At 36.9% G+C, this 19,650-nt stretch overlaps 1 protein-coding gene and 1 long non-coding RNA gene across 8 annotated transcripts in view; one reads left to right on the top strand and one right to left on the bottom strand.

The window, feature by feature from the left end:
* LOC108589410 (uncharacterized) overlaps positions 1-19,650 on the top strand; it is a 207,063-nt gene that overhangs the window by 101,449 nt on the left and 85,964 nt on the right. The window lies entirely within an intron of this gene.
* SAMSN1 (SAM domain, SH3 domain and nuclear localization signals 1) overlaps positions 10,244-19,650 on the bottom strand; it is a 555,105-nt gene continuing 545,698 nt past the window's right edge. For all 5 annotated transcript variants that reach the window (XM_078358566.1, XM_054248946.2, XM_078358567.1 and 2 more), the window contains one exon: positions 10,244-11,106. In XM_078358566.1, coding sequence (XP_078214692.1) covers positions 10,904-11,106 — 203 coding nt within the window. In that variant the 3' untranslated portion in view covers positions 10,244-10,903. The remainder of the gene's footprint in view (positions 11,107-19,650) is intronic.

Here is a 19,650-nt window from a genome sequence, read left to right on the forward strand (position 1 = left end):
ATATAGCTGGTCCTATCTGAAACTTGTGCCTTATTAGTGATTAAAATTGAGGCTTCAAGGATAAAATGAAGACACAGTCTTTAAGATGCTGTCAATGCTAATTGACCTTTTAAAAAAGACAAGTTACAATAATAAAGTTCCAAGGGTGGGGGTGTGGGCTCACACAGGTGCATGTTAACATGAACCTGTGCAAAGTTTATTAGGAGCAATTTGTTTTAATTGATATTCATTGGGCATCATTCCATTGTTTATTCTTAACTACTCATGTGAAGAGTTGGTTGATGTCAATTGCACAAACATTTGTTTCAGATAAATGGGTGTTTCAGTTGGATAAATTTTAATTAAGCAACCTTTACTGTATAAGCAACTGTAGTTGCTTTTGAAGCCAAGAGAAAAATGGCTATAATTTATTAATTCTATAATCCAAAATCTGAAGATATTGAATCTTGTCTACTCTAACCTTGAATATAATTTTCCCTGTGAATGTCCTAAATACTTGGTCACAAGAATAAGGAATACAAAAAAATCCAATGTAGTGTTAAATTCTTCTCCTACTGCAAATGTCTAGGCACATTTAATTATTCTCAAGCTCATATATACAGAACTTGATTGCCGAGGCTGCTAGGCAAAGTAGCCAAACATCTTGAATTTACAGATCATTTGGTTCTGAAATAATTTATTTGTAATTGCTGCTTCAACACCACTTGTACACATAGTAGTTTATCACATTTCATAAGGATGTATTCATTTACACATATGCCAAAGGACCACACTTAACTCTTAACTCTTTGAGAACAGGTGTTTTGTCTCATTTTTCCCAGAGCCTAGAAGATTTACCAGGTACCTAGAACATATTCAATAAACAGTTGATGAGGGAATGTAGGAACAAATAAATCATGATACAAAAAATCACTTTACTTTCAGGGAGTGGCAAAGCATATATTTACAGGTCTTTAAAGAACTTTCTGCTTTTAATAAAGCCAAAATCAGAGTGTTTTTGCTTTGCAAGAACATTTTAAAGTTGTATAACGCTCTTTAGCCTGTAACAGCTATGTTCCCAGTGGGGATGAAGGAGAGAATAATCTTATTACATGGAAATTTAAAACATCTGAGGGATAAAAATAGCATATACTTAACTGTTAAATTCATAAATTCATTATTTTATTGAAGGAGATTTCTGTCCTGTTGTAAAAAAAATTTGTTGATTGAACATAGGCTACACATGTATAAGAAAATAACGGTACACATAGATTTTAAGGGATATAGATATTTATATGTATTTGTATTAAACTTACTGCTAATAATCTACTTTTTCCTATGGTCTACTAGTAAATGCCAAGAATAGGCATCACAATCCTCTTAATACTGGAAATAGTTTATTGGCTGTATTAGTTTCCTGTGGTTGCTATAACAAATTAACTACCAACTTGGTGGTATAAACCAACAGAAATTTATTCTTTCCTGGTTTTGGAGGTCAGTCAGAAATCAGTATCAATGGACTAACATCAAGGTATGTCTGCAGGGCCATACCTTGGAGGTGCTAGGGGAGAATTCATTCCTTGCCTCTTCCAGCTTCTGGTGGCTTCCAGCAGTCCTTGCTTATGGTTATTTCACTCTATTCATCAAGGCCAGCATCTTCAAATCTATTTTTGCTGTCTTCCAAGTATCTTTTCCTTTCCATGAGTTACATCTCCCTCTGTCTTTCTCTTATAAGGACACTTGTGATTGCATTTAGGGGCCCACCCACAGAATCCAGGAATAATCTTCTTATTATAAAATCCTTAATTTAGTGACATGTGTAAAGACCCTTTTCCCAAATAAGGTGACATTTACGAAGTTCCATGGATTCGAATCTGCTGTCTTTGGGGAGCTATGATTCAGCCTCCTATACTTGCTCTGCCCACTATTCTCATTAATGACTAAGTAATGGGATTTTAGATGACATACCCTAGTGTACGTTTCTCCATGATCCCTGACACAGGAATAATGATACTGTGTAATACTTGAGCTTTGGAAAACTATCAAGTAAATAACACTATCAAGAAAACACTGCCTGAAGAAGCAGGCTTTTGGCAAGTAGGGCTGAGATGGAGCTCATAACTTCATGATAATACTTCCCATAAATTAAAGTAATGTTAATTGTCTCCCCCAAAGCAAGGCTATTAAGCCGCTTACTGCTTCTACCTTAAGAATTTATTTTGATATTTCCTGTGGCCCTAACTTTTCAATGGGCTTTTACTTTTTACCCAGAGGAGATATAAACGCCTCCCTGACAGTCCTTTCTTATATATTTCATCTCAAAGTATAACAAGAGAGGTAAATAAATGCACAAATAGGTCCTGATAAACTCTGTAGCCATCCAAGACAAAAGGCTCTAGAAAATTACAAAAGGTACAGCTTTATTTTGAAATACAAATCCTACCAGATAGAAAAATATAAGTAAATCTACATTCCCTAGCTAAACAGATGAACTATCAGTGACCTTGTCATTAACCAGGGAGAGATTTTTCTATTTCATTTGTTTCCATTGTGCTGAGGTAAGACCATCTTAACCATGAAAGAAGGTGTTGCATTCCTGCAACACATTTCTGTGAATCTTCTACTATGGGCCAGACATACTGTGTCCAAAGCACTGGCTAATTTAGTTGCTTTCTTTCACCCTCTCTGCCTATAGTTTTTCATTTAATTTGCAAGTTCAAAACTTTGCAAATTCCAGTGCTTGGTCATTTAAATCTGAGCCAAGGTCACATAAGGACAATTTAGTTAGAGTGAGAGAGAAAAGGAAAAAACAAGAAAGCTACGTTTCCTAAGTGTCCTTTAGCACGTTCCTTGTTCTGAGGGCTAATGTACTGTAGCAATTCATCAGTCATTCTAATAGTCTTTTTAACTTCTGTCAGAAAGTCTACTAAATGCTAACATTTAAAATGTTTAATATTCTAAAACATATTTTCATTAATCATGCAAATTATCCAGGCATCCATACTATCATGCAAATTATCCAGGCATCCATACTTTACAACAACCTCTTTTGAGACTAAGAGGTCTAAGAGTTTGTGTATGAGAGCCTGATGCAGTGAGTGATACTGAGATGAAATATAACTTAGAATTAAACAATTTTGAGAGTAAAAAATTGCTAATATAATTTCAGTATCTATGTGCTATCATATTTATACATACCTCCGAAATGCTATTAATGTCAGATATTTCTTATTAGGTAGCAAGCAGCCTAAAATATGCACTTCCTTCATTCTGCTTTATCATATGACTGCAGGATGAATATTAATATTGGTGGATGATGCATTTTTCCAATACAAATGACCCCTGCGTTTCATAGCAAAGTGGACAGTGGATTTGTTTATTAGTAAAAGAGAGAAGAATGTTAATTAAGTGTTAATTGCAGTTAGGTTGGCCTGAACTGCAACAGGAAAACCTCCATTTATATGCTGCCAGTCACTCCACTTCCAGAAATTCTTAGCTTCTTGGAAAAAGGAGAAGTATGTGTCTAGGCCCCATGAAACAGGTGGATAAAGAATTGAAAGGGTACAAGACATGAATTTTGATGGAGTTAGTGGAAATTCTTTACCCTTTTCTCTTTTCTTTCCCCTCCCCTCCTCTCCTCTCCTCTCCTCTCCTCTCCTCTCCTCTCCTCTCCTCTCCTCTCTTCTCCTCTCCTCTCCTCTTCTTTTTATTTTTTGTTTCTTTTCCTAAAGCAAGTTGATTGCCAGCAAGGCTGGTGGCTGGTAGTGAAATAGAAAAAATGGCCAAGACCATGTACATGTAGTTATACTGGAGTCACAGAGCTCACTGGATTCAAACACATGACCTAAGTATTTAGAAGTCATGAGGGATGGTGGATCACTGTACCAGTCCAGCTACCAGCAGGAAACACAATCAAATTAGGAAATTCCAGGAAGGCTTATTTATAAAGGGACAATTACAAAGGTGTGGGCAAAGAGGAGGGCAGGGGAACCAATAAGGGCTGTGCCCGTAGTGGGAGCTAACAGCTCCAAAGTTGTTACTCAATCTAGACCCTAAGAGATGAGGGGAAGGAGCAGTTACTAGAATCTCAAGGAAGGAGAGTCATGTAAAAGGTCGCCTTGAAAGGACTAGTGACCTTTGATTAAGGGAAGCACCAGCACAAGGTGACTTCATAGGGAGAACGAATACCCTGACCTCACTCCTCAGGGAGTGAGGGGACTTTCTGCTCTCAGACCAAACAGGAACCTGAAGGGATGGAATCGGAATGTAGTAGGTTATACAGGTTAACATCTCTGAGTGAATATCCAGGCTTCACAAGTGGAGAGTAGATTGGAGAGGGGAGTCAGAAACATCTCATTTTAATATGAATGCTACTTCTTTCATTGTGTGTTACCAAAACTCATAACCACCCTTTGAATGATTTTATATAGTTCTTTTTTTTTTTTTTTTTTTTTTTGAGACAGAGTCTCACACTGTGTCACCCAGGCTGGAGTGCAGTGGCACCATCTCGGCTCAGTGCAACCTCCACCTCCTGGTTCAAATGACTCTCCTGCCTCAGCATCCCAAGTAGCTGGGACTACAGGGGTGTGCCATCACACCCAGCTAATTTTTGTATTTTTAGTAGAGATGGGGTTTCATTATGTTGACCAGGCTGGTCTTGAACTCCCGACTTCAGGTGATCTGCCGGCTTCGGTCTCCCAAAGTGCTGAGATTACAGGCATGAGCCACCACTCCCGGAGATATAGTTCTTTTTTTTTTTTTTTAACCATTACCCATATTTTCTTTTATGGTTGGTTTCTTTGTCTTAACACAATTTTTAGCAGCATTGCTGTATCTTCAGTTTACCAACATGAACCACCTTAGCCCCCAAGTAATCAGATATTTATTAAAAAAACACAAATGCAATCCAGACACTTCATTATTCTCCCTATATCGCTGTTTCAGATTAATAGTGTGCTTTTAAATTTCTGTAGTTTGTATTGCTAAGGAAACACTTAAGACTCATTTTTTTTACATGGTTTGCCTTCTAATTGTATTTCTCTAGTAAAATATTTAACCATTACTTCCTGAATCATGGATTCTAAGGTGCAATAAAAATCCAAAGGAAAATATATTTGTTTTACACAGACACATATTTTTTTTCCCAGAGATTTTTCAATGACTGCTGCAGAAATGACTGAGTAAAGGTTTCTGGAATGAATAGTTGCAGAAACTTACTGTCATACAGAAGTCCATGCAGCTCCGGGTAAAAGTACTTATGTATCTCCTTTTGTTGAGTTCTCAATTTTTTTTATGAATCTGCATATTGGGGGAAAACTTCCATCTGCTCTCTTTTAGCTGATTCTATCACATTTTTGAGCTGTGCATCATTACAGAGCTTCAGAGAAAGATAATCATTTACATTACATATGGATATAAAGTAGAGAAGGAGTTGATGAATTGCAAACAAGTATAATTTATATGAACAAAGTTTGCCAGAAGTGCTTTTCACCCCATTTTACTCTGCAACTGGGATGATTCCTGCCCATTCACTTGGCCTAGTGCCCAAGAACTCAGAAAGGAAACGATCCTGTTAGCCTTACGCATCAGGATTCTACTCCTGCCCTATGAGGAAATGGGGCTTTGCACTCAGGCCCATCAGGGACCCCAGAAGGTCAAAAGAAACCACGGAATATACTAATGTCGTTTTTTAGATTCTTCCCTCATGGTTTCTAAACTTATAATGTACCTCATACAGACCTTCTGATACTGTTGAGAATTCAAATGTGAGAAGTTTGCATGATGAGAATAGGGAAGCGGGGGTTATGATTAGATCATATATGCTCCTGGTAGCTTCTCAGCCTCTTTCTGCACTTTGATTTCTCATGGCAGATTGTTTGCCTAAATGCTCATAAGCTTCATAAATAGGTAAATATCTACATTTAGGGTGCCTTCCTAAGGGCTTCTCTGTTGTCTATAGCATAATAAGTTGTGACTTCATAATCTTTAAGAGACCAGGTTCCAGGGTACAGTAATGCCAGTAATAACCCCAAAACATTTATTTATGTTTTTCACTCATTCATTAGGCATTTATTTATAAATCCTTCATTCTTCAAAAATGAGAACTCCAGCCAGGCGTGGTGGCTCATGCCTGTAATCCCAGCACTTTGGAAGGCAGAGGCAGGCAGATTGCCTGAACTTAGTAGTTCAAAAGCACCCTGAGCAACATGGTGAAACCCTGTCTCTATTAAAATACAAAAAAATTAGCCAGGCATGGTGGCGCACACATGTAATCCCAGCTACCAGCTTGGGCGACAGAGTGAGACTCCCTCTTGGGAAAAAAAAAAAAAGTACTCCAATCAAGCTAGGTGTGAGGAATCAAACCTAAATATAATACAGCTTTTTCCTAAGCTGGTCAGGAGTAAACAAAGAAATATTCTTTTATGAAGAAGTGGTCATTCATCTGAGAATTTCTGTTAAGCCAGCTAACCCTCTCATTGCTTCTGACAAACACAGTTATCCTAGTTCTGAGACAATTTGTGTCTTAAGAACTTCAAATGCCAACAAGTCTATGCCTGCATTGTGGTAGCATGTACACTGCTTCCACTGAATATCAAGACATCAATGAGTAAAATGAAGTAGTGGATATAATAACAGTAGTTGCTTTTATGCACATACTACATGCATTGTGCTGTTTGCTTTACACACATTATCTCGTTTAATTGACGACATTTTTTAGATTAAAAAAAAAAAAAAGACTAAGCTTGGAAGATAAATGACCTGGCCAGGCGCGGTGGCTCACGCCTGTAATCCCAGTACTCTGGGAGGCTGAGGCAGGCGGATCACAAGGTCAAGAGATCGAGACTATCCTGGCCAATGTGGTGAAACCCTGTCTCTACTAAAAATACAAAAATTAGCTGGGTGTGGTGGTGCACACCTGTAGTCCCAGCTACTTGGGAGGCTGAGGCAGGAGAATTGCTTGAACCTGGGGGGCAGAGGTTGCAGTAAGTCAAGATCGTGCCACTGCACTCCAGCCTGGTGACAGAGCGAGACTCTGTCTCAAAAAAACAAGAAGATAAATGACCTGCCCAGAGTCACACAGTTCTCAAACCAGATGATTCAACTCCATGACCTCCTCCAGTCTCTACGTTTAGGTCAACACTGGGTATGATCAGAGGAATTCAGCAATTAAATAGGAGGTAACATAAAAGGAAAGTTACTTTTATCTAATTTCTATAGACAAATTCCTGGTCAAGTTTGGAAGCTGCTGTTCTTTTACCTATATTTAGTCTCTATTCATTTTGCTCTCAACCTTTACATGATGGTAGCGTGACTTCCCACTTTATGAAAGGATACTTGAAGTCTGTATGCAAATTAGTTATACAAGTTTCTTTGATGGTTGTAGGGAGGATGGAAGTGCGTGTGTGTGTGAAGTGATGGAGTGTCTACAATTTCTTCTATTATTTTTCTCAGAACTTCTGCTTGTAACGGAAGTTTCTCAACATGAAATGTCATCAATTTGGCCTCACTCAGGAAGTTGCAAGGCACTTGACTATAACCTCAGTAAACTGTACGTTTTCTGAAATCATGATAATCTTTAGCTGCCTATCTTTTGAAATTTTAAAAGTTATTTTATTTCTGAACTAAACTCCTTGGCAATTTAATTGATTAAAAAAGAAAAGATTATAATAAAATACTTCAGAGTGAAGATATATTCATGTTTACATTAGCAATAGAACAAGGGAAACTCAGAATTTAAATGATCTAATTTTTATATTCATCAAAAACTATGATGATTTTATTTATTTATCTAGAATAAAATTCCTCTAATCATGCATGCTGTCACAACATACTTGAATTTGGAAAGACGGGGAATCTCTGGGATCAGAATAACTGTTGCATCATATATATATACAACTGTGTGTATATGAAAGACTCGGTGGGTTCCAATGAGAGAAGCTGTGGTATGATGGTCATGCAGTTTTATAGTTAAACAGACCTTTTTTGGCTTAGTCTTGGACAGCATACATGTTCCATGCTTAAGTATGTCTGAGTGAATAAATCAACAAATGAGACTAGGAATGTCATCAGGGTTTATCCTGGAAACACAAAGCCATTATCATGATCCTATCATTATTAAAATGTTAATCCTTTAGCCATCTTAAAAAATCAGACTCATGTTTCTCACTCAGGCAAAAGCAGCAGAAGGTCCAAGTTCCTCAACTACTTCCCAACCTTGAATGAGCTATTTCTTATCTTTCTGCTCTGCTTTATTCAGCTTTCCATGGCCAAGGCGCAAAACCTGTCTTCCTTCTGTTGATGTTCCCTCCCCTACATAGAGGGAGCTGAGACTAGAGCTGCAGTGGCATGGTAAGGAGCTGTGAGTAAAGTGAGCACAGCAGTACACCCTTAATGTGCAATATATGCCGACTATACACATGTCCTTTCCAGTGCAGAACTGCAGGATGAGGCCTTGCTGCTGACCACTTGAACCCCTTGGTGTCTTCTCTTTTTAGGAATTCAATCTCTCTTCCTCTGTTTCAATCTCCTCTAGGCCTCTGCTGCATTTCCCCTCAAAAATATTTCCCTAAATCCTTCACCGGACCTTCATTTTTAAGGGATTGAAGTTGTGGCTGAGTACATGTCATCGTGATTGCCACTGTTTTAAAGTCAAGTAGTTTGTTAGTTGCTTCTCAACTTAAAATTTCTTGGCATCTCCATAAAGGAGCTATCCTTTCTTGATCTCCCCGAGGCAGTGGGTTGATTAAAGTTATAAAATTATGATTAGTGACTTCTGTGTTTAAGGACACCCTAGAATATTCGGTTTGGGGGGATAGCCTAAGGGATAGTCTTAGCAAGAGTGGGGTCATGATGGAGGCAGCATCTTGGAAAACTGAAATTGAAACACCATTTCACACCATGAAGGGGGAAGAATAGAGCTAGACATGTGATTTATGCCTCACCTGGGCACTGCATATGCAGTTAAATCTCAGGGGTCTGGAAAAATAGGCAGGCATTAACAATGTAATGCTGTCCGCTAGCATCTGAAGTAACACTTCGTGTTTCCTGTTTTTTTCTAAGGTATTATGCTTTATTTGTTTAAAAAAAAGGTCACTTTGGAAGGTACTTACCTTTAGTTTGATTGGATCAATTTAAATAGAGATGGACTCTATTTTATGAGAAGAATCATCATATTCAATGCCCTCTAACAAATATTCCCTAAGTCCCCACTCTGTGCCAGGTATTGTTAGGCACCAGAGATTTAAAAGGCAAAACAAAATAATCTCTGTCACAAAGAGGCCACAGTTTTATGGAAGGGCAATTGTCATACAAATAGATAAAGCATAATATGACAAGTGCTATGACCCACAGTTTACAAGTTGCTACGGAAGCACAAAGAAGAGAGTACCAAAGGGAATCATGGAAGGCTTCACAGAGTAAGCGAACTTCAGGATGGACAAAGGAGGGAGACTTCCTAATGTGGAAAATAGCAGGAGACACTCCAGGAAAATAAATAGCATATGAAAAGTCACAAAGAGAAAAAAATTACAAGTCTATTGTTATGACAGGAGTGTATATTGAGATGTGTGCGTGTATGGCGGTGGTGGTGAGGGGGTAGTTACAATTCATAAGGTAGGTAAAAAGTAATTGGGAAAACCTTACACAGCCTGGAAGAACGTTTGAATATTATACTCAAGACAATGAGGAGCCATCCAAAACATTCAAGCAGAAAAGTACCTGATTTAATTTGTGGGTTAGAAAGATTTATCTGGAGGCTCTGTGGAGGATGGATGAGACGGTAGGGGTCAGTTGGAAAGCTACTGCAATATTCCACACATGAGATCACGAGGATCCAAAGCAAGACAACAACCGTGAAAATGGAAAGAAATCCATGAACATGAAGGCATTTTTAGAGGTAGGATCCATAGGGCTTGATTACTTATTGAATTTGTCTGAGGAGGATATATGTGAGATGAAGCAAGAAGTGATTTTCTGCTTTGATGACTGGCTGGGTGTTAGCAGCAGTAAAGAGAAGTTGAGAATATAAAAGCAGAGAAAAATTTGTAGAGAAAATTAATGGTTTGGTTATGTTGAATTGAAGTTTCCTGGGGGTATCATGTGAGTCAGATAAACATCACCGGGGTTTAGGGGACAGATGAGGCTGAGATTATTGCCATGGGAGGCACTTATATTACATACAAAAAGTGTGGGATGTCTGGGAGGAGGTGTTTTCTCTAAAGTCCAATACTAAAACCCCTAAGTACCACTACTCTGGAAAATGAAATGTGCAAATAGTTCTTTTTATTATTAACATCAGGGTATGTCAAACTTAAAAATATTTACACTTAAAGACAAAAACATCTGCATAATTATTACAATTGGTTTCACTAAGCCAGAAGTGACAACACATTATCTTTACTTTTATACCAGAAAACAAGGTGAAGAAATCAAGAAAATATAATTACTAGAACTCCACTGTGGATCAGGATAAAATGTGTCCAATATTAACTCACACTTTCCCAATAAGTATAAAAATGAATATAACATTGCTTGGACCACTTGTTTCCACAGAGGTTCCTCTACTACTATTTATTCAATAACATATAAAAATTCGAAACTGGCAGGTATGAAAAAAGGTGACTTTGTTTTTTGCAGGTATCGTATTTATAAAATAAAGCATATGTCACACATACCGAAGTCTTACATTATACTTTTCTAATACAGGCAAGTGAAATATTAGCATATAGCATTTAAAATAATAAATATGTGTTTTATTGACAATAATTTGGAATGTTAGAGATACAAAATTTTACGTACAAATTATTCAGATTAAAACATTTAAACTCTAGGTTTTATTTACAAATATTTCCTCTCCTGTTTGATGTTTTAGCTCAAGAAGAGTTAAAATGGAACGCATCTGTAGGTAATAGTTGAGAATGTGTGCTCAGTCGCTTGGCTCTGTGATAGTAATCTTATGTATCATGTCAGACAGATTTTCAGACTCCAGATCCTCTTTGCCATTATCTGAATTTCCTGATGAGATATAACAACCAGAGTCCCTTGGGCAGTCATCTAACTGTGACTTATTTAAGCAGATGTCCGGGCTCGAGGATAGGGGCACAGGTTCATTTTCTTGCTCCTGAATAACTGTAAATGGATAAAAGGGCAGGGGTTAGGTAAAGCAAAGAAAAATCTTATTCATGTACTCATTCACTTTCAAGCATTATCCTATTTTAACTGTTCTAACCATGACTTCATTACAATGGAAAGTTCTGCAAGTGAAAGATATCTTTGTTTATTACAAAAGAGATATTTGCACTCAAACTTCAAGCTACTGTTTGATTAGAAGCCAGTTTGCCCTTCATTGTTCACTTTCAGTTTCATGGAATTCATGTGAACTGCCTGCATAAGCAAAGATCAATATGGACTCTCATTTTACATTAATAATAAGTTGCCAGAGAAAGCAGATTGTATCCACAGTGTGACTGATGCCTCGTCCAAATACTCCTTAAAGTATCATTAGATAACGGCATTTATAGTTTAAGTGCACAATCCAAGTCAATAGTGATCTTTGTGAACAATTTTAGATTTATGATAATGTGGATTAATTAATAAAATATCACTATGGGTAAGAATGTACAGAACTTCAATTATTTGGAAGTTAATAAAACTTTATCCAGAATTTTCCTATGTTTGCATGTATCACAAAATAGATATAAGAAACCAGATTGCTTTTATAAAGTACAACCAAAATTTCCACTGAATCTACCTTATGAATATTTAGTTTGTCTTCCATATCTTTGTCTGTAGTCATGAGGTATAATCATTTATTTTCAGACGGATAATTCTGCCTTCGTAAAGCAGTGTTCTATATACAACAGGCATTATCTTTTAGAAAAAGATTAATATTAGGGATAAAACAAAATATATTTTGGAAGAACCCCTAAGCATCCTGTATTTCAAGTGTTACTCCTCTCGATTCCTTTAACATCAACTTTCTCTCTGTCCGCATGAAGTTTCTTGGTTGGTGTTTCTTTGCATCTTGAGTTGAGCCCAGAGAAGAAATGGATCTCAGGTACTGCCTCTTAGCTGCAGTACCATATCTTCCTCTTTCTCCTTCTTACCCTGGGGCTTCACCACTGTAGATATTTGAATAGCTCCATGTTGAAAGAACCAAGCACACATTTAAGGTTGGGGAAAGGACTCTGCCTTCACAGGCTATACGCTTCATCCCATTCCAGAATCCAAACCTTGAAATTCTTCAAAGAAGGAAATGTTTTTATGTCTAGGAAATCCACTCTTTATCTTATTAATATCTATCCATATATATAACTTGCTTCAAAATGTATTTTCTAGCTTCCATATGCTTTGCCAACATTAGCTTATGATCCACTATGTATACAATTGCCATCAACCTCCAATACAAGAGAGAATTGTTACCCTTTTTTGTAATGAATTAACTTCTCTTTAATGTATGAGGAATGATACTATTTATGCACCATCCATGGGAAAAAGAAAAGGGTTACTTAAAACATCTTCTAAATTCTGTAGTTTAGAAGAACACTGGTTGAGAAAAGGCTGGAAGATAATGATAAAAATTAGTCTACTCATCTTCAAAATGAGTCATAACAGTTCATTTAACCTTTTCCTTAAGGCTTTTATTTGCAGCAGTGAAACCATATTTATGCCATTCTGCTGAATCTCCACATTTGTCCCACAACTTTATTTAACTATAGATACAAATGTCAGGTATTTGTCTAGTGATGTTATAACTAATTCTAGGTATGAGATGACAGTTTTAATATGCACCTGTTGTGATAGTTATTTTTAAATTTTAGCTACCATGGAAGCCTTTTGTGTTCATTATTCATAACAATCTTTAAGTTTGGGGGGGATTTACTTACTATTCACTAGTCTTCTGAGTATGTCATTCAATCCTGTTTCTAAGCCTGTTTTTTATGAAAAGGCAGCGCTAAAATGGGACCTTATTCTCTAAAGAATTGTTTCCTCCTGCCTCTGCTTTTCTATCTTATTGCCACTGAAAAGAAATGAGCCAGCTCTGTGTTCCATTATGCAAGTGTTTCTAGAAAAGGCCAGAGGAATTAGTCCTTTTGTAAGCATTCTGCCACATCAGCAATGATCATCCTATTTGGAGTGTGACCCTCTTAGTCATAATGATTGTGGGGATAATGCCACATTTCCCCAGATTATGTTTGGGCCAATATTACCTCAATGCAAATTTAAAAGAACTGATCTACTTCCTCTCACACTGATGTCCTAAACAAGACCTGGCATAATAAAAACTGTTTGTTCCCAATACTTTGTTCTATTTAGGTTGATTACCAATTGCGGGTCTCTCTTCAGGGTATGAAACAGAGTCATTAAGAACTATAATTTCCAAATTTAGTTCTTTTCCTTAAAAAACATAAGTATTTACTTTGTTATTTCCCTCTCAGAAGCCTCTGTGCATTTACGTTAAAGGGTAGCAAAGTAAATAAATTAAAAACTGTCTTTACCAGAGAATATGTCATTCTGTAATATTAGTAATAAAAATGTATTTGTTTTTATTTCCACATGAGAAATACTATATCACATTCTCTAAATTCTAGGAATGGTTTTGTTTTAAATACAGGTCATTTATTGTAGAAACCTTTCATCTGCAATTTTTATGGAAAAAGAAAATAGTTTCTCAGTATGAAAGTTATGCAGTACAGTAATTTACGGAACAGCAGTAATTTGCTAAATGATTTCCTAGTGAAATGAAAACATGACTATGCCTCCTCAAATGCTTCCCACCAGGCTTGCAATAATTTCAGGCAGGTGATCAGCTGGAACCCCTAAACTGTAACTATAAAAAGGCAGGCCATTATGTTATATTACAGAGATGAAAGCTGTATCACATTCACTTTTTGTATTTGGAAGATCAAGATTTTCCTCATCTTGTTTCTTTTCATCCTGACACTAATGACAGGGATTGGCGCAAACCTAGGTCTTGTGGTATGGATGTTTTTTCCTGCAGAGGAGATGAATTCACACTAATGCATCCACATTTTCTTTCTAAGTCATTTATTCCCTTCATGTGGCCATGAAAGAGAGTAAAGGTAACTGGCTACCCAGAAATTGAAACCATAACAGTCATCAGTTTTCTCCCATGGTTCAATCATCTGGGCTAACCAGGCAAGTAACACATTGGAATAAGAAACAGGTTTGCCTACAAAATTACAGACTTCCCATAGGATATTTCAATGCATCTTTTTATACTAAAATGTTTCTGATAATATGCTAGGTTTTAAAAAAGTATACATAATTTATGTATTCTATTATTAAAATTATATAAAAACATACACATATGCATATAATTTACAAATGAAAGTGTTCAAATTTGTTAATTTCCCCTCTGTTTCTCAGGTCATCCACATTATTTTTTTAATAAAAAACTTAAAATAGTATAAATTTCCAATATGGTTTGCCATGCATATCGAAATCAGAGTACATTGAAGGATGATTAAATAATTTGAAAAAGGGGCTTTCTTATTGCTGCCAGCTGCCAGCAGGCATAATAGGAACTCCAGAAAACCGTATAATGCTGTACACTAGGTAATAAAAATAAAATGATAATATTTAAAAATTATTTAGGAAATATTTTATTATGAAGAGCTCATTTGCACATTAAAATCATGTATTTCCTACCAAAATTGTTATGGAATTGTATAAAGCCCATGGAACAATATTTTAAGATCAGTGATCAATGTTGAATAAAAAAAGCGTGGCATGGTGATTAAAACAGAAGACAACTAATGTAACTATCCACAAAATAATTATATTGGAGTTGTGACATTTAATTAATTAAGAAAGGCAATCTCAATTATACTAAAAGTGAAGATAGTTTTAAGGAAATAAAACTAGGTCCTTATGCTGGGAAAAAGTTCTCCTAGGCTAAGAAGAGAAATTTGCCCCACTTTCACGTATTAAAAAGTTAAAGATTCAAAAAAAAAAAAAAGAAATCTAAATTTTGCTTGACTTTTCCAGATTTTTTTGCCCAAACCTTTCAGATTTTGTCTTTATCATCTCCCTTGCCTTAGGTTTGAAGTCTCTCTTTCTTTGGGCCAAGTACTATAGAATAATGCAGCCTGGAAGGCATAGGAAAATTCCTGGCAAAGGAATTCCTCAATAAATAATTTTTTAATAAATACAATGCTGTTTAGATTAAATAAAATAAGAACCAAAAAAGATCAAAAAAGGAATTTTGTTAAAATTTAAATAAAATTACCTCTCAGCTCCATCAATCATCCTCCTCTTTTTCTTCATCCTATGGCTGTCTCCAAAAAGGGAAAACCCAGGGATATACATCTTAGGATGACTCAAAATCTCAACCTCGTGTTTTAACCTCATTGGAGTCACTCATATGAAAATCCAGCCACTGTCTAGGTAACTGTGGGTATATTTATTTGTCCAGAGGCAGGGTTATCCATGGAGGATAATTTAGTGGACAACATGGCTCAGTTCTCAGTTACTTTTTATTTCATCTAAAGCACATTCTTAAGTTAGTTGAATAATTCTCCTAAGTAACAGTGAATATTTGGTGTTCATTACACTTGAATACGAATTCACCTTTTGGAAACACAGCAACAAATGAAAAATAGGATTCCATTCATAGGAAAATAACCCGTTGCTTCTGTCTCCTTGAGGCTATGAGAGGATATGGAGTTAAAATGACTTCTCCTCTTGCATATCTCTTTGGAGCCTAGCTTCTAATGAGATCTGAACCTGGAAGTAGATCTTTTCGCTTTCAGCCAGGGCAATCTCCACTTCCACTGTGCTGGGTATTTCAGCAGGGGCAGAGGCATACTCACTCAAGATCATGATAACTTAGCACCTACCCAGGCAATGTCATGAGACTGCTACTCTCCCCAACCATACACCCCTATGGAGGGCTTTGGTCCCAGGAAATATTTATCCTCAGTTGAAGTTGTCATATCGAACTGACTATTTTGGTAATAACCAAATAACATTTAAAACTGTCACACGTTATTTAATTATGGGTCTTGGAAAATCAATTTCATATTTTTTACAGGTTAATTAAACCCATTTACTTGATGAAGGAATTAAGAACACATTACCCCAAAATATGCTGCTTTGGCATATTGATTATTTTGAGTTCAAGGCTGTTGAAAACAGCAGGTGCAAGAATATCACTGTGCCTTACCTTTTTTTTTTTTTTTGAGACGAAGTTTCACTCTTGTTACCCAGGCTGGAGTGCAATGGCGCGATCTCGGCTCACCGCAACCTCCGCCTCCTGGGTTCAGGCAATTCTCCTGCCTCAGCCTCCTGAGTAGCTGGGATTACAAGCACGTGCCACCATGCCCAGCTAATTTTTTGTGTGTTTTTAGTAGAGACGGGGTTTCACCATGTTGACCAGGATGGTCTCGATCTCTTGACCTCGTGATCCACCTGCCTCTGCCTCCCAAAGTGTTGGGATTACAGGCATGAGACACCACACCCAGCCTGACTTTCCTTCTGTTTCTTAAAAGCAGATGAAATTTTCATGTGAAAGCTATCTTCCCTTTACCAGAAGAAAAGTATCATTCCTATCATCAAGGACAGAAAGTTGAGGCTGAGGGGAATCTGTACAAACCCTTATCTATCTAACCACTTCACCTAATTAGCTACCCTATTTCAAGCTTCTGTGACTTGTCACATTTTCACAATTTATTATTCTCTGTCTAATTCAGTATAGAAGTGTTCAACTCTAACTGCATCTTTGGGTCTTCATTTCCTGTGAGGGCTCCCTTGCCACATGAAATCAGTGTTAAATAAATTTCTGTGAATTTTCTCCAGCTATTTAAAAAAGCCTAAGAGGGTAGAGACAATATTTTGCCTTTCCTGGATATGGTACAAAACTAATCTAATTTCATTATGTCTATAATTATAGGATTACTCTGCACATTATTGATCTGATATTTGCTTTCACATTTAACATGTTTTGGAAAAACTTTGATATCAGTAAACAGCATGCTATATCATTTTCTTAATATAACACCTTCAAAAGTACTTTATTGTTAGGGTATATCTTAATTTATTTAACGGGTTAATTACTGATGGAAGTCCCTATTGTTTTTAGTTGTTATCTAAAACGACTAGATTTTTAGCTAGTATTTTTATGCATTTGTATCTTGAACTTAGGACAAATACTTAGAACTGGAATTTCTGGATATAAAAGTGTGCACATTTTAAACTTTGTGTTTTAAGTTATTGCCCTCCAAAAATATACTTATTTACACTCTTGCACACATGCATGGTTAGCATATTCATAAACTAAATCTTGACAAGATACACCAATACTGATCTTGTTATTACAAATACTCATATGTGTGAGGTGGAATTGCAGGCAACTTCATTTTTGTAATAATGATAGAAGACTTGCTTACTATTTGAGGATCTTTTGACCCACTCATTTATGATTTACTCATTTTACATGCAATTGTTAACCATCCACTAATGCAAAGCACAGGACGAGGGGCTTTCGGAAAGCAAATGTTAATAGAAGATTTGGTCCTGTTTGGCCAGGGTAATAATTACAAAGCTATGTATAGTACACAATCACAATGCAATATAAACACAGGTACAGGAGTGCTCTATATGTATGAGCAGTAGAGAGGAGTGCATTATATGTAGGGCATTAGACAGGTCCTAATGTGACTAAAGAGAAAAATCTGTGAACACTTTCCATTGGAAATTTTCTGGTAAAAAAGTAAAAATCCTTATGCTTTATTTTATTGTTTATTGTATGATATAGAATAGGGTATCCATCATAAATACAAGTTTGGAGGTAAAGTTAAAAAGAAATCTGAAGAAATTATATGAGGGCAAACAACTATGACTATAGATATTAAATACATATTGATAAATACATAAAGTAAAATGCCTGCATGCTTTCTCTACTTTGTCTGTGTGGACAGCCAGCATAGCTTTTCTTTAAAGCTGTATATTTCTTGAATCTAGATGCAAATCATATGGCAAGTGGGTTGGAAACTCCAGGTACACATGTCAGGGGCTAGGGCACCAGGCTATGCTGGCACACTCTTAGGCCAACTGCTGGACTGCTGCTTGGCATAACTACAAATCTCCCCTGCTGACAGCTCATGTTCCAGGCTCCTGGCTGTGGCCCGCCATTTGCCCTGCATCGATTTGGGCAGACAGGCAGGCAGGCAGGAAGGCACAACTGGGGATGGTTGAGCAATGAGGGGCTGCTGTGACCACAGCTGGTATCAACATTCTGGCGCACAACCCACCCCTTCCCCTTCCTCCTCATTTGGCACTGCAACCAGAGTTTGCAGGTACCTCAAATACATTGTATATAGATTCTGTAAAGTTTGCTTATTCTGTTACTTATTTTTTTTCAATTTTAAATTTAATTATCCCTGTACTCTAGAGAAAACAAGGTATTTCCATCACCCATTTACCCCAAGGACAATAGTACATATTCTCATAGACACAATTATAAGAAACAGCTAAGTGCTTCTAAATGTGGAAAATGAGGAGCAAGTACAGAATAAAAAGAAAATGTTTACGCTAAACAACAGTAAACTATCATATTCTAAAGAGGCACCTCAGAGGAAGGCAAAGGGGACTTGAAGATTGAGTTTATGGAACAACACACACACACACACACACACACACACACATACACAAACACTCTGTCTCTCTCTCTCTCTCATTCTCTCTGTTCTCTTTTTTATTTGGGAATATTTACTCCCAAAGTAAACAAAACATTTTTAAATTCATATGATAAACAGAAAAACCCTAAAGTGTACAAAATAAACAGATCCTGCTCTCTTGTCCCTTAAAGAGCTGCATCTCACCCCGATTTTTCTTCTCCCTATAACCTTACCTAGATTCCCAGTTGAGGAAATTGATGACCTAATTCCTCTCAGTTCTAATGCAACACAGGACAAATTCCAAATATCTGTGCTGGGCTTGCTGGGATTGCAGAACCCCATTGTGGATATCTTCCTCTAGAGGTAATCCTGTGACCAGCACTAACACCACATGCCAGCCCTTTTATCAGCTTGTTGGGGAAGCATCTTTGCCTCCTGCCAGGCAGTGACCTAGATACCATCTCACACCAGTTAGAATGGCGATCATTAAAAAGTCAGGAGACAACAGATGTTGGAGAGGATGTGGAGAAATAGGAACACTTTTACACTGTTGGTGGGAGTGTAAATTAGTTCAACCATTGTGGAAGACAGTGTGGCAATTCCTTAAGGATCTGGAATCAGAAATACCATTTGACTCAGCGGTCTCATTACTGGGTATATATACCCAAAGGATTATAAATTATTCTATTATAAAGACACATGCACACGTATATGTTTATTGCAGCATTGTTTACAATAGCAAAGACTTGGAATCAACCCAAATGCCCATCAATATAGACTAAATAAAGAAAATGTGGCACATATACACCATGGAATACGATGTAGCCATAGAAAAGAATAAGTTCATGTCCTTTGCAGGGACATGGATGAAGCTGGAAACCACCATACTCAGCAAACTAACATAGGAACAGAAAACCAAATACTACATGTTCTCACTAAGTGGGAGTTGAACAATGAGAATGCATGGACACAGGAAGGAGAACCTCACATACTAGGGCGTATCAGGGGTTGGGAGGTGGGAAGGGATAGCATT

Source organism: Callithrix jacchus, chromosome 21 (genome assembly GCF_049354715.1).
Source record: "Callithrix jacchus isolate 240 chromosome 21, calJac240_pri, whole genome shotgun sequence".
Classification (NCBI taxonomy): Eukaryota; Metazoa; Chordata; class Mammalia; order Primates; family Cebidae; genus Callithrix; species Callithrix jacchus.